This window comes from Salvelinus alpinus, chromosome 32, assembly GCF_045679555.1.
Source record: "Salvelinus alpinus chromosome 32, SLU_Salpinus.1, whole genome shotgun sequence".
Taxonomy (NCBI): Eukaryota; Metazoa; Chordata; class Actinopteri; order Salmoniformes; family Salmonidae; genus Salvelinus; species Salvelinus alpinus.
The window spans coordinates 19,991,739-20,004,590 of record NC_092117.1 but is presented as its reverse complement, the minus strand read 5'-3'; the positions used below and the strand labels follow the sequence as shown (position 1 = coordinate 20,004,590).

Sequence of the window (12,852 nt, the reverse complement as noted above, 5' to 3'; positions counted from 1 at the left end):
ACAGTGCTTACTAAAAGTGTAAATGCAACTATGCAACTTCTGATGCAAGTCCAATGTAAGTAGTGCATTCCACAATATTGAGCGACAAGACGTATATTGCATATGCAAACACACACATATGCATCCATTTAACTAAAGCACACCAGTACTTTGGTGATGACCCACTACATTGCAGACCAGGTTTGATATTTTGTTTTTTTCCCTGTTTTACTGCTGTACTGACTGCTTTTACGTGTAAAAGTTCCCATCTGTTGAAACAATCTTATGAGTAGTTATGAGAGTGAGGTCATAACTGCATATGGAAAGCGTGCTCTCACACACGCGCCCCCCCCCCCCCCCCCCCCCCACCCCACCCCGTGCCATACCAGAGGACTGAGCAGTATGAGGAACACTCTTACTCAGCATTCATCAAAGCTATGTTTAATGAAACATTGTGACCAAGACATTATGCACCCAGTCTCTACTTTCATTTGGACATTTTAATGTACTGGAAATCTAAAAGTCCACAAATTGTTGGTCAAGTTTAAAGGGACAAAAACTCAACACTCAATACAGGTATTGGGAGTATGTCCTGTAATAGACTGTAATATTTCAATGGACAAATTAAACTTAATGGGAGTCTTGAAAACTTCAAAGGAGATTTGCATACCAATGTGTGACACCAAGCTCCAATATCAAATGAATAGTGATAAATATGTCAAGTACTGGGAATTACCTCATAAACCAAACCACTTGGCCATACTTTTGTCTGAGTGAACTTTGAAAATACAGAAATGAATAAAACATCGGTTGGGTTTGGACTGTTCACAACACTGAAGTCATCCTGACACTACAGCATCAAGTGAGTTAAGATAGTTCATGTAGCACGCTCCTCCACAAGCCCTGTTATATTGCATTATTTGGTGTTGCTGTAATTCTCTGAAACCCGGCAGGGTCAGGTCATATCACACTCCTTGCTCCGCTGGGAGCATTACGTATTGCACAACTGCCAGCAAATACTCCAAGCTGTGTGTAAGAGAGTTGATTATTTAGTGAAGTAGTGAATACAGCATATCCTTCAAGTTTGTGGTCCTAACATGAACTAATAAGGGTATGTAAGAGCCCAACACCATTTGTCAATTAGTAAACGTGTTCAAGTTTGCCAGTGGAGAAAAATTACAAGGTTAGATATACTGTTCTTTGGGGTAGTTCTGTAATTGGGTCCAATACCCTGCCAATTAAAATATTAGGGTATACAGTTGAAGTCAGAAGTTTACATACACTTATGTTGGAGTCATTAAAACTCGTTTTTCAAGCACTCCACAAATTTCTTGTTAACAAACTATAGTTTTGGCAAGTCGGTTAGGACATCTACTTTGTGCATGACATAAGTAATTGTTCCAACAATCTTAAACAGACAGATTATTTCACTTATAATTTACTGTATCACAATTCCAGTGGGTCAGAAGTTTACATACACTAAGTTGACTGTGCCTTTAAACAGCTTGGAAAATTCCAGAAAAGTATGTCATGGCTTTAGAAGCTTCTGATAGGCTAATTGACATCATTTGAGTCAATTGGAGGTGTACCTGTGGATGTATTTCAAGGCCTACCTTCAAACTCAGTGCCTCTTTGCTTGACATCATGGGAAAATCAAAAGAAATCAGCCAAGACCTCAGAAAAAATATTGTAGACCTCCACAAGTCTGGTTCATCCTCAGGAGCAATTTCAAAACGCCTGAAGGTACCACGTTCATCTGTACAAACAATAGTACGCAAGTATAAACACCATGGGACCAGCCGACATACCGCTCAGGAAGGAGACGTGTTCTTTCTCCTAGAGATGAACGTACTTTGGTGTGAAAAGTGCAAATCAATCCCAGAACAACAGCAAAGGATCTTGTGAAGATGCTGGAGGAAACAGGTAGAAACATATCTATATCCACAGTAAAACGAGTCCTATATCGACATAACCTGAAAGGCCGCTCAGCAAGGAAGAAGCCACTGCTCCAAAACCGCCATAAAAACGCCAGACTACAGTTTGCAACTGCACATGGGGACAAAGATCATACTTTTTGGAGAAATGTCCTCTGGTCTGATGAAACAAAAATAGAACTGTTTGGCCATAATGACCATCGTTGTGTTTGGAGGAAAAAGGGGGAGGCTTGCACGCCGAAGAACACCATCCCAACCGTGAAGCACGGGGGTGGCAGCATCATGTTTGTGGGGGTGCTTTGCTGCAGGAGGGACTGGTGCACTTCACAAAATAGATGGCATCATGAGGCAGGAAAATTATGTGGATATATTGAAGCAACATCTCAAGACATCAGTCAGGAAGTTAAAGCATGGTTGCAAATGGGTCTTCCAAATGGACAATGACCCCAAGCATACTTCCAAAGTTGTGGAAAAATGGCTTAAGGACAACAAAGTCAAGGTATTGGAATGGCCATCACAAAGCCCTGACCTCAATCCTATAGAACATTTGTGGGCAGAACTGAAAAAGCATGTGCAAGCAAGGGGCCTACAAACCTGACTCAGTAACACCAGTTCTGTCAGGAGGAATGGGCCAAAATTCATCCAATTTATTGTGGGAAGCTTGTGGAAGGCTTCCCGAAACGTTTGACCCAAGTTAAACAATTTAAAGGCAATGCTACCAAATACTAATTGACTGTATGTAAACTTCTGACCCACTGGGAATGTGATGAAAGAAATAAAAGCTGAAATAAATCATTCTCTCTACTATTATTCTGACATTTCACATTCTTAAAATAAAGTGGTGAGCCTAACTAACCTAAGACAGGGAATTTTTACGAGGATTAAATGTCAGGAATTGTGAAAAACTGAGTTTAAATGTATTTGGCTAAAGTGTATGTAAACTTCCAACTTCAACTGTATATGAATAAAGATCATGTATGAATACAAAGATCACGTAACAGTCAATTCTCAAGTACGTGTCCATTCTGAACAATTCCCTTGCTTTTGCACTGAATTGGATTAGTCGAAACACACCTCAATTGATACGTCCAACATGTCAGTCAACACCGTTTCTGATTATGAAGTGAGTGGACGCATTTGAATGTAAAAGCAGTTCTTATTAATGATAAACTGAACAAAAATTCCCAGTCCCTAACACTGCTGCTTAGTGAGTTACAAGTTACTCTCAAAGTGTTCCATGCAGTGCTCTGTTTCCCTTTAACTTTAACCCAATCTGTGTTTCTCTCTTCAATTATTCTAGGAACTTCACAGGATAAAAATAAAATACTTTTTTTCAGTATGTCTCTCCTTAAATGTACATTTAAAAACATACCCTCTATTATATGGCAAACTGGTCTTCTGATTTTGCTGGGGGTAAAAAAAAATAATCACCAACAGCGATCCAAGTCTCAATATGCTACTGTCAATAGGGTCTACCAGAGTGCACTGTGCACACGGTAATAATAAATATAGACATTAAATAGTTCATTTGTACCTGAGCGAGGACAACAAAAGCAGAGGTACAGCACCAAGGTTTGAAGTCAGTCTCCTTTCCCTAAAACTCTGAGACACTTTCAAAGTTGCAAAGGTCTGGTATTCTTGTAGTGCAAATATGGGTCTCCATCCATAGAGCGCTCCACTTTTCCATTCCATCAGATCTTCGTTGAGATCAGCGGTCAAAATGATGAGTCTTTGGCAGTCTCGGGGGTTGTATGGGTGCAGGTCTGAAAAGTGAAAAAAGCACAAGTGAATGAAATGCAGAGCAAAGATTACATAAAAAAAGAAACAACAACCACTCCTCATAAACCTATCAACTTTGTGCCAGCCAGGCCACCGTAGCACAGACCTGTTCAGTTGTGGATTGGTGAGCAGGGGTCTGGGTACGGTGGGGATGGGGATAGGGATGGTTCCAGGGAGGCGAACCCCTACCACCGAGGTGCTGCGTCCCACCCGAGCCCTCCTTCCCAGAGGGTCTGCAGGCAGGGGCTTCTGGGGTGGACTGGGTTTCTCACAGTCCTAGGAACAATAAACCAGAAGTTGAAGAGTAGTGTTGGTACTGAAACCTCACTAGAGGGCACTGTGTTATAGTGTGTCACCAACATAAGGTAGGCTCTGTACAATGCAGGTCTGTAGCCACCACTGTAGCAGTTCTCTCTGGAAGTTTAACTAAACGATGTGTCATCATGTGTTACTAATCTAAAACGGGGAGGGGAGGGTGAGGTAATGACAAACATCTGCTAGCAGCATCCCAGCTGCTCTGTACAGTTTGTAGGGAGGAAAGGGAGAAACCTTGAGCAATACTCACAAATAAGTGCCAAGTTTCAGCAAACACCAAATGCAAAGCATTTAGAGAACTGAATGAAGTGTAAAAACATTCATCCATGTTGTTGTGAAATCACCGAAATCACTGTCACATATTAAGAGTGGAAAGTGTGTCCTAAACTAAATGAGTTTGTAGGGACTTCTAGCTCTGTAATGTTTTATGTGTCAGTGTCAGCAACCGCCTGAAGGTGATTTATACCGACAATGCTTGAAATGTTTTGTTCCACTGATGTGAAATAATATTGTTCCATTATGTGAGTGGTTTGAACATGGCTGCAGTAGGCAAAGTAGTGGGGTTATAGTAGCACCTGAAGACATGACATTAGTGTTGTGTTCGAGACTACCTAAAGCGAGACAGATTCAAAACCAAGACCGGAGCAAATCGAGTCAAGACCAAGACCGGAGGGAGGCGAGACTGAGTCAAAACCGAGACCGGAAGGGGGACAAGGGGTTCGAGACCGGGTCAAGACCGAGACCAGAAAAAGTCAAATTCAAGACCATGATTGTAATTTTGTCAAATCGTCACTGTAATAAGAGTTCCCAATGCCCAGTATATCTGTGTTCATATTTCAGAAGAACATATGGATTCTTAAGACATTCAGAATGGTGAAGAAATGCATACAGAGCGCAAATAGAGCTACTCTACAAATTATTACTAACCCAAACACAGTGGGGAACAATGAGGGCCTTCTACGCCTTCAGAGAAGGGCTAAGGATTTATAAAATAATAATAATAATTCAAATTATATTATTATTTTCAATGATGTTCTGATTTAATCTCTTCAATTTTTGTTGGAAAGGAAAGGGTTAGCACTGAAGAGAGAAAAAAATATCCAATCAGGATTTTTTCTTTGTTTGCCTCTGGGGAGATAAATCTAGCTAGCTAAATCAGTCATTGGCTAGGTCATCAGAAGCTAGATAGAAGGCATCTGCCATTCAACCAAAGATTTTTATAACTGAACCAAGATAGACTACAGCCCGTTGTTTCAAATGGGAACAAATGAGTCATAGTGGGCAGAACTAGCAAGGAGGTGGGCAGAGCCAAGCACGAGCTAGCGAGATCCTGTTGGCGCGTTGTAGTAGATATTTGCATATTTCCTTTAGGGAACTCCTACTCTGTAAAGTGCCCATGTGCAATAACGCAATTCGCCTTTGCACTCCTTCCAAACACTCCTTTTTTTTAAACTTTAGCAAAGGGTAAAGTCTACAAACCTCTGTTCATAACATATTCTAGTTCGTGAACAGAAAACTGTATTCAGATTGATAATGAGAATATTAGCAGAATGTCGGCCAAAATCCATCTTGTTTCATCTTCTCCCACTGCCTGACACTTGGCTTCCTCTCACTACCATGTTTGGTAGTGGAAACGCCAAGCGGATGCTTCACATTTATACATCCGTGAAATATCTGTCTCATTGTTCTGTGATTCAACTGTATTAGGACATCATTTTGGAGTGACAGTGGAATCAACCAATCACATTTTGTCTTGTAAAGGGTGGCACTGTTTTTACAAAAAACGTATGGAAACTTCTGCCTTCTCAAAGGCCAACAAGTCACTGTAGCAGGTGTTATCAAAGAGGATGTTTTTGCTAATTTGTTAGCTTCTCCCTTTTCAAGAATAACTTTCAACAAAAAGTTAAGATTCAAATTATCATCATCTGGTAAGTGGAACTGTGTTTTTTATTGGAACTCGTATGCTGTTGTTAGCCATCTCTTTGAAAGTAACTTGTGTGTGAAACATTGTTGCATTTAAACTTTAGGTCACCTGTTAGTTTGTGTGCTTAACATGAAATGTTTTTTGCAATGGGAAGTAATAGTTTCGATTAAGACATTTTGATTAGGAAATGCTTAGCCTAATGGTGTTTTTGTATTCTTATGATTGGGACCTACTGGCTTATTATGTAAGTCAATGGACTGTTTATCCTTTAACATCATGCTGTGTGTGACTGCTGTCTTTCCATCGGCCCTATGCAGTGGTGTAGCGGTCCTTTAACACCATGCTGTGTGTGACTGCTGTCTTTCCATCGGCCCTATGCAGTGGTGTAGTGGTCCTTTAACACCATGCTGTGTGTGACTGCTGTCTTTCCATCGGCCCTATGCAGTGGTGTAGTGGTCCTTTAACACCATGCTGTGTGTGTGACTGCTGTCTTTCCATCGGCCCTATGCAGTGGTGTAGTGGTCCTTTAACACCATGCTGTGTGTGACTGCTGTCTTTCCATCGGCCCTATGCAGTGGTGTAGTGGTCCTTTAACACCATGCTGTGTGTGACTGCTGTCTTTCCATCGGCCCTATGCAGTGGTGTAGTGGTCCTTTAACACCATGCTGTGTGTGACTGCTGTCTTTCCATCGGCCCTATGCAGTGGTGTAGTGGTCCTTTAACACCATGCTGTGTGTGACTGCTGTCTTTCCATCGGCCCTATGCAGTGGTGTAGTGGTCCTTTAACACCATGCTGTGTGTGACTGCTGTCTTTCCATCGGCCCTATGCAGTGGTGTAGTGGTCCTTTAACACCATGCTGTGTGTGACTGCTGTCTTTCCATCGGCCCTATGCAGTGGTGTAGTGGTCCTTTAACACCATGCTGTGTGTGACTGCTGTCTTTCCATCGGCCCTATGCAGTGGTGTAGTGGTGCCGGGAGAAGTGGATATACTCAAATTTGGCCCAGAATTTCCCAGCGAAGGGAAAAAAAGTGGCTATATTGTATATACCTGGGTAGCATCCACTACACCACTGGCCCTTTGTGTTTTACAAAATGGCACTCCTACGCTGGTATTACCGTTGCTGTTATTTCAGTATTAATAACCTGTCACACACTGAAGACCTAGGTCCAATAGGCTCGCCACTGCGCAAACATGTCTAGATATAAAGACTGTTCAGGTATTAATGTATCATGAAAGGAGTGTATATATTTGACCTGGTGAAGGGGTTTTATGGGCTGACTGAATGGAAGCTGATCATTTTGTTTTTTACTCCGTTGGTCTTGGAAAAAATGACGAGTCCTCACTGTCCGAGACCGAGTCAAGAACGAGTACAAATGTATCCAACGAGACAAGACCGAGACTCTCAAAATTTGATATCAAGTACTACAACACTGCATGACAGGGGCTGCGTTTCAAACTCAAAGTAACGGCCATAATCCCCGTGGCCATATGGTCATCGGTCCAAATGATTAGCTAAGCAAGGGAACTTTGCAACGTAAGCCCCTCAGCCCTCGTTTTTAATGGAATTTGTGAGTGTACAATTATGATCACTTTGCGCCTTAAACACCCCATTATTCAATTCGCAATGATTGTACATCTGCTAAGAAAGGTCCGACAAAACTTAAAACCTCAACGTCAATATGAAGTCAACATACAAGTGTAAGTAAAAAATGAATGTAAATACGTTTGAAATTGTGCTACTAATGCACTGTAACTCTCGTCGGAAGGATGAGACCAAGGTGCAGCGTGGTACGTGTTCATGATTCTTTATTAAATCCGAACTCCAAACAAAGCAACAAAAGAACAACGAACGTCACGTTCCATAGGCTACGCAGAGCTAACAAAAAACAACATCCCACAACCTAAGGTGGCAAAACAGGCTGCCTAAGTATGATTCCCAATCAACGATAGACAGCTGTCCCTGATTGAGAACCATAACCGGCCAAAACATAGAAACACAAAACCTAGAAATAAAGAACATAGAATGCCCACCCAAATCACACCCTGACCAAGCCAAATAGAGATAGAAAAAGGCTCTCTAAGGTCAGGGCGTGACAGTAACCCCCCCAAAGGTGCGGACTCCGGCCGCAAAACCTGAACCTATAGGGGAGGGTCTGGGTGGGCATCTATCCGCGGTGGCGGCTCTGGTGCGGGACGTAGACCTCGCTCCACCTCTGGCTCACCCCACTTTGGTGGCGCCTCTGGTGCGGGGACCCTCGTGGCCGACCCCGGACCCTCTCCGCAGGCCCCGGACTGGGGACCCTCGTTGCGGGCCCCGGACTGGGGACCCTCGTTGCGTGCTCCGGACTGGAGACCGTCGCTGGAGGCTCCGGACTGGAGAGCGTCGCTGGAGGCTCCGGACTGGAGAGCGTCGCTGGAGGCTCCGGACTGGAGGCCGTCGCTGGAGGCTTTGTGCCATGACTCATCACTGGAGGCTTCGTGCCATGGATCATCACTGGAGGCTTCGTGCCATGGATCATCACTGGAGGCTTCGTGCCATGGATCACCACTGGAGGCTTCATGCCATGGATCACCACTGGAGGTCTGGAGAGCAGAGCTGGCACAACCCGTCCTGGCTGGATGCTCACCCTAGCCCGGCAACTGCGGGGCGTTGGCACAGGACGCACTGGACTACGAGAGCGCACCGGAGACACTGTGCATAGAGCCGGCGCAGGATATACTGGGCCGAGCAGTCGCACTGGAGGTCTGGAGCGTAGAGCTGGCACCACCCTTCTGGCTGGATGCTCACCCTAACCCGGCAACTGCGGGGTGCTGGCACAGGACATACTAGGCTGTGGACACGCACCGGAGACACAGTGCGCAGAGCCGGCGCAGGATATCCTGGACCGAAGAGACGCACTGGAGACCAGATGCGCTGAGCCGGCACCATCCGTCCTGGCTGGATGCCCACTCTAGCCCGGCCAATGCGGGGAGCTGGAATATAGCGCACCGGGCTATGAGTGCGCACTAGAGACACACTGCGCAGAGCCGCATAACATTGGGCCTGACTAGTCACACTCTCCCCACGGTAAGCACGAGGAGTTGGCTCAGGTCTCCAACCTGACTCAGCCATTCTCCTCGTGTGCCTCCCCCCCCAAAAAAATCATTTTTGGGAGTGACTTCTCGGGCTTCCGTGCTAGCCGTGTCCCCTTGTAACGCTGGGTCCCCTTTCTAGCTGCCTCCGCCTTCCTAGCTGCTTCCACCTGTTCCCATGGGAGGCGATCCCTTCCGGCCAGGATCTCCTCCCACGTCCAGGATCCTTTGCCGTCCAGGATGTCCTCCCATGTCCAGTCCTCCTTACCACGCTGCTTGGTCCGTTTGTGGTGGGATGTTCTGTAACGCTCGTCGGAAGGATGAGACCAAGGTGCAGCGTGGTACGTATTCATGATTCTTTATTAAATCCGAACTCCAAACAAAACAACAAAAGAACAACGAACATCACGTTCCGTAGGCTACGCAGAGCTAACAAAAAACAACATCCCACAACCTAAGGTGGCAAAACAGGCTGCCTAAGTATGATTCCCAATCAGAGACAACGATAGACAGCTGTCCCTGATTGAGAACCATACCCGGCCAAAACATAGAAACACAAAACCTAGAAATAAAGAACATAGAATGCCCACCCAAATCACACCCTGACCAAACCAAATAGAGACATAAAAAGGCTGTCTAAGGTCAGGGCGTGACATGCACAAAGACGTATCATAAAAGTAATGATGTTTTTCTTTGGTTAGCTTTTGGAAATTGTAGAAATAAAACATTTTCCTTCTTCAGAAGTTCCAACTAGGCAGGGTAATGTTAGTTAGCTAATTAATTTGCTAGCTATCATACAGTAGGCATATATTAATAATTATATAGTTAATATAAGTAGACATGCAATAATAATTTACTGTACTCATATACTCATATATACTCATATAAAGCTACCGGTGGCTGAAAACACAATCATCGGGGGATGAACGAGTGACGAATTTCCGGGCAAGGGCGGTCCATTTAAAAAATAATTCCTTCCTCCCTCGCCCTGCAAGTGTATACTCGTCAGACGTCATGATACATCATCAGAAGTGTCCACTTAATTTGAGGGCTGAGGTGTAAGGGTGTGTCTTTTAAGTCTTTTGAATGCAGCCAGGAGTTATTTAATGAATCATTTATGAATGACCATCCCCAGTGATGTCATCATTAGAGGCTACTCCGTTGTAGCCGATCAAGCTCTTAGACCGGATATGACTGCCCTCACAAAAACACATTAGACTGAGTCTACAGTACTAGTGTTAATGTATTGTACCTTAAACCACATCTAAAGACTCTTGTATTAGGACAAACAGCAGAAACCACTTCTTGTGAAACAGCGGTCTGTTTGCTTCAATTTTCCTTTTGAATCTCTAAACTCAGAGAATAAGATCACCTCTGGTAGATGGCAGCTGAATCATCTTCTGATGCAGATAAAACCAGAGAGGCCCCACAGAGGTTGAAATAAAGACCTAATCAGATTTAAGACTTCTTTCCAGACTGGAGTTGCTCCCAGTAAGTAGAAGTTGCCTCTACTGACCCTGCATCAGATACGTTTTAATCTCTGATAGTTAAGGGGTAGGGTAATCGGATCCTAGATATGTTGTTAAATGCATCTTATACATTGAGTGTTGTGTGTCTGCATCTCTGTGGTGGAATCCTACACAGCAGGGGTAGTTCTGGATCAGATACTCCACTACAGGAGTCTATGTAGAAAAGAGGTCACCATGGACACCATATGACATGATATGGACACCCACATTCAACACGAACTGTGCCCCTCAGCAGACCTAAGTCAAGATGTATCTTTTTTTGCCTGAACTGTGAAACCTTATTTAGACCATGAGGACGACCCTTGGGTAGTCAGACAGCATAGTGGACATTTGGGTTGAGTGTACAAAACATTATGTTCTTTCCATGACATAGACTTTTTATTTTTATTTTTTTTATTTCACCTTTATTTAACCAGGTAGGCTAGTTGAGAACAAGTTCTCATTTGCAACTGCGACCTGGCCAAGATAAAGCATAGCAGTGTGAACAGACAACACAGAGTTACACATGGAGTAAACAATAAACAAGTCAATAACATGGTAGAAAAAAGAGAATCTATATACAATGTGTGCAAAAGGCATGAGGTAGGCAATAAATCGAATAATTACAATTTAGCAGATTAACACTGGAGTGATAAATCATCAGATGAACATGTGCAAGAAGAGATACTGGTGTGCAAAAGAGCAGAAAAGTAAATAAATAAAAGCAGTATGGGGGGTGAGGTAGGTAAATTGGGTGGGTAGTTTACAGATGGACTATGTACAGCTGCAGCGATCGGTTAGCTGCTCGGATAGCAGATTTTTAAAGTTGTTGAGGGAGATAAAAGTCTCCAACTTCAGAGATTTTTGCAATTCGTTCCAGTCGCAGGCAGCAGAGAACTGGAAGGAAAGGCGTCCAAATGAGGTTTTAGCTTTAGGGATGATCAGTGAGATACACCTGCTGGAGCGCGTGCTGCGGGTGGGTGTAGCCATCGTGAAAAGTGAACTGAGATAAGGCGGCACTTTACCTAGCATAGCCTTGTAGATGACCTGGAGCCAGTGGGTCTGACGACGAACATGTAGCGAGGGCCAGCCGACTAGGGCATACAGGTCGCAGTGGTGGGTCGTATAAGGTGCTTTAGTAACAAAACGAATGGCACTGTGATAAACTGCATCCAGTTTGCTGAGTAGAGTGTTGGAAGCTATTTTGTAGATGACATCGCCGAAGTCGAGGATCGGTAGGATAGTCAGTTTTACTAGGGTAAGTTTGGCGGCGTGAGTGAAGGAGGCTTTGTTGCGGAATAGAAAGCCGATTCTTGATTTGATTTTGGATTGGAGATGTTTGATATGAGTCTGGAAGGAGAGTTTGCAGTCTAGCCAGACACCTAGGTACTTATAGATGTCCACATATTCTAGGTCGGAACCGTCCAGGGTGGTGATGCTAGTCGGGCGTGCGGGTGCAGGCAGCGAACGGTTGAAAAGCATGCATTTGGTTTTACTAGCGTTTAAGAGCAGTTGGAGGCCACGGAAGGAGTGTTGTATGGCATTGAAGCTCGTTTGGAGGTTAGATAGCACAGTGTCCAAGGAAGGGCCGGAAGTATATAGAATGGTGTCGTCTGCGTAGAGGTGGATCAGGGAATCGCCCGCAGCAAGAGCAACATCATTGATGTATACAGAGAAAAGAGTCGGCCCGAGAATTGAACCCTGTGGTACCCCCATAGAGACTGCCAGAGGACCGGACAACATGCCCTCCGATTTGACACACTGAACTCTGTCTGCAAAGTAGTTGGTGAACCAGGCAAGGCAGTCATTAGAAAAACCGAGGCTACTGAGTCTGCCGATAAGAATATGGTGATTGACAGAGTCGAAAGCCTTGGCCAGGTCGATGAAGACGGCTGCACAGTAATGTCTTTTATCGATGGCGGTTATGATGTCGTTTAGTACCTTGAGCGTGGCTGAGGTGCACCCGTGACCGGCTCGGAAACCGGATTGCACAGCGGAGAAGGTACGGTGGGATTCGAGATGGTCAGTGATCTGTTTGTTGACTTGGCTTTCGAAGACCTTAGATAGGCAGGGCAGGATGGATATAGGTCTGTAACAGTTTGGGTCCAGGGTGTCTCCCCCCTTGAAGAGGGGGATGACCGCGGCAGCTTTCCAATCCTTGGGGATCTCAGATGATACGAAGGAGAGGTTGAACAGGCTGGTAATAGGGGGTGCGACAATGGCGGCGGACAGTTTCAGAAATAGGGGGTCCAGATTGTCAAGCCCAGCTGATTTGTATGGGTCCAGGTTTTCCAGCTCTTTCAGAACATCTGCTATCTGGATTTGGGTAAAGGAGAAGC

The 12,852-nt window shown here is 44.5% G+C and overlaps 1 protein-coding gene across 2 annotated transcripts in view; it reads right to left on the bottom strand.

Annotated features, from left to right (window-relative positions):
* Positions 1 to 359: 359 nt before the first annotated feature.
* Positions 360 to 12,852, bottom strand: part of LOC139562406 (disintegrin and metalloproteinase domain-containing protein 12-like) — a 171,649-nt gene continuing 159,156 nt past the window's right edge. For both annotated transcript variants that reach the window (XM_071380104.1, XM_071380106.1), the window contains exons 22-23: positions 3,799 to 3,968; positions 360 to 3,676 (exon numbers count right to left, since the gene is read on the bottom strand). In XM_071380104.1, coding sequence (XP_071236205.1) covers positions 3,622 to 3,676; positions 3,799 to 3,968 — 225 coding nt within the window. In that variant the 3' untranslated portion in view covers positions 360 to 3,621. The remainder of the gene's footprint in view (positions 3,677 to 3,798; positions 3,969 to 12,852) is intronic.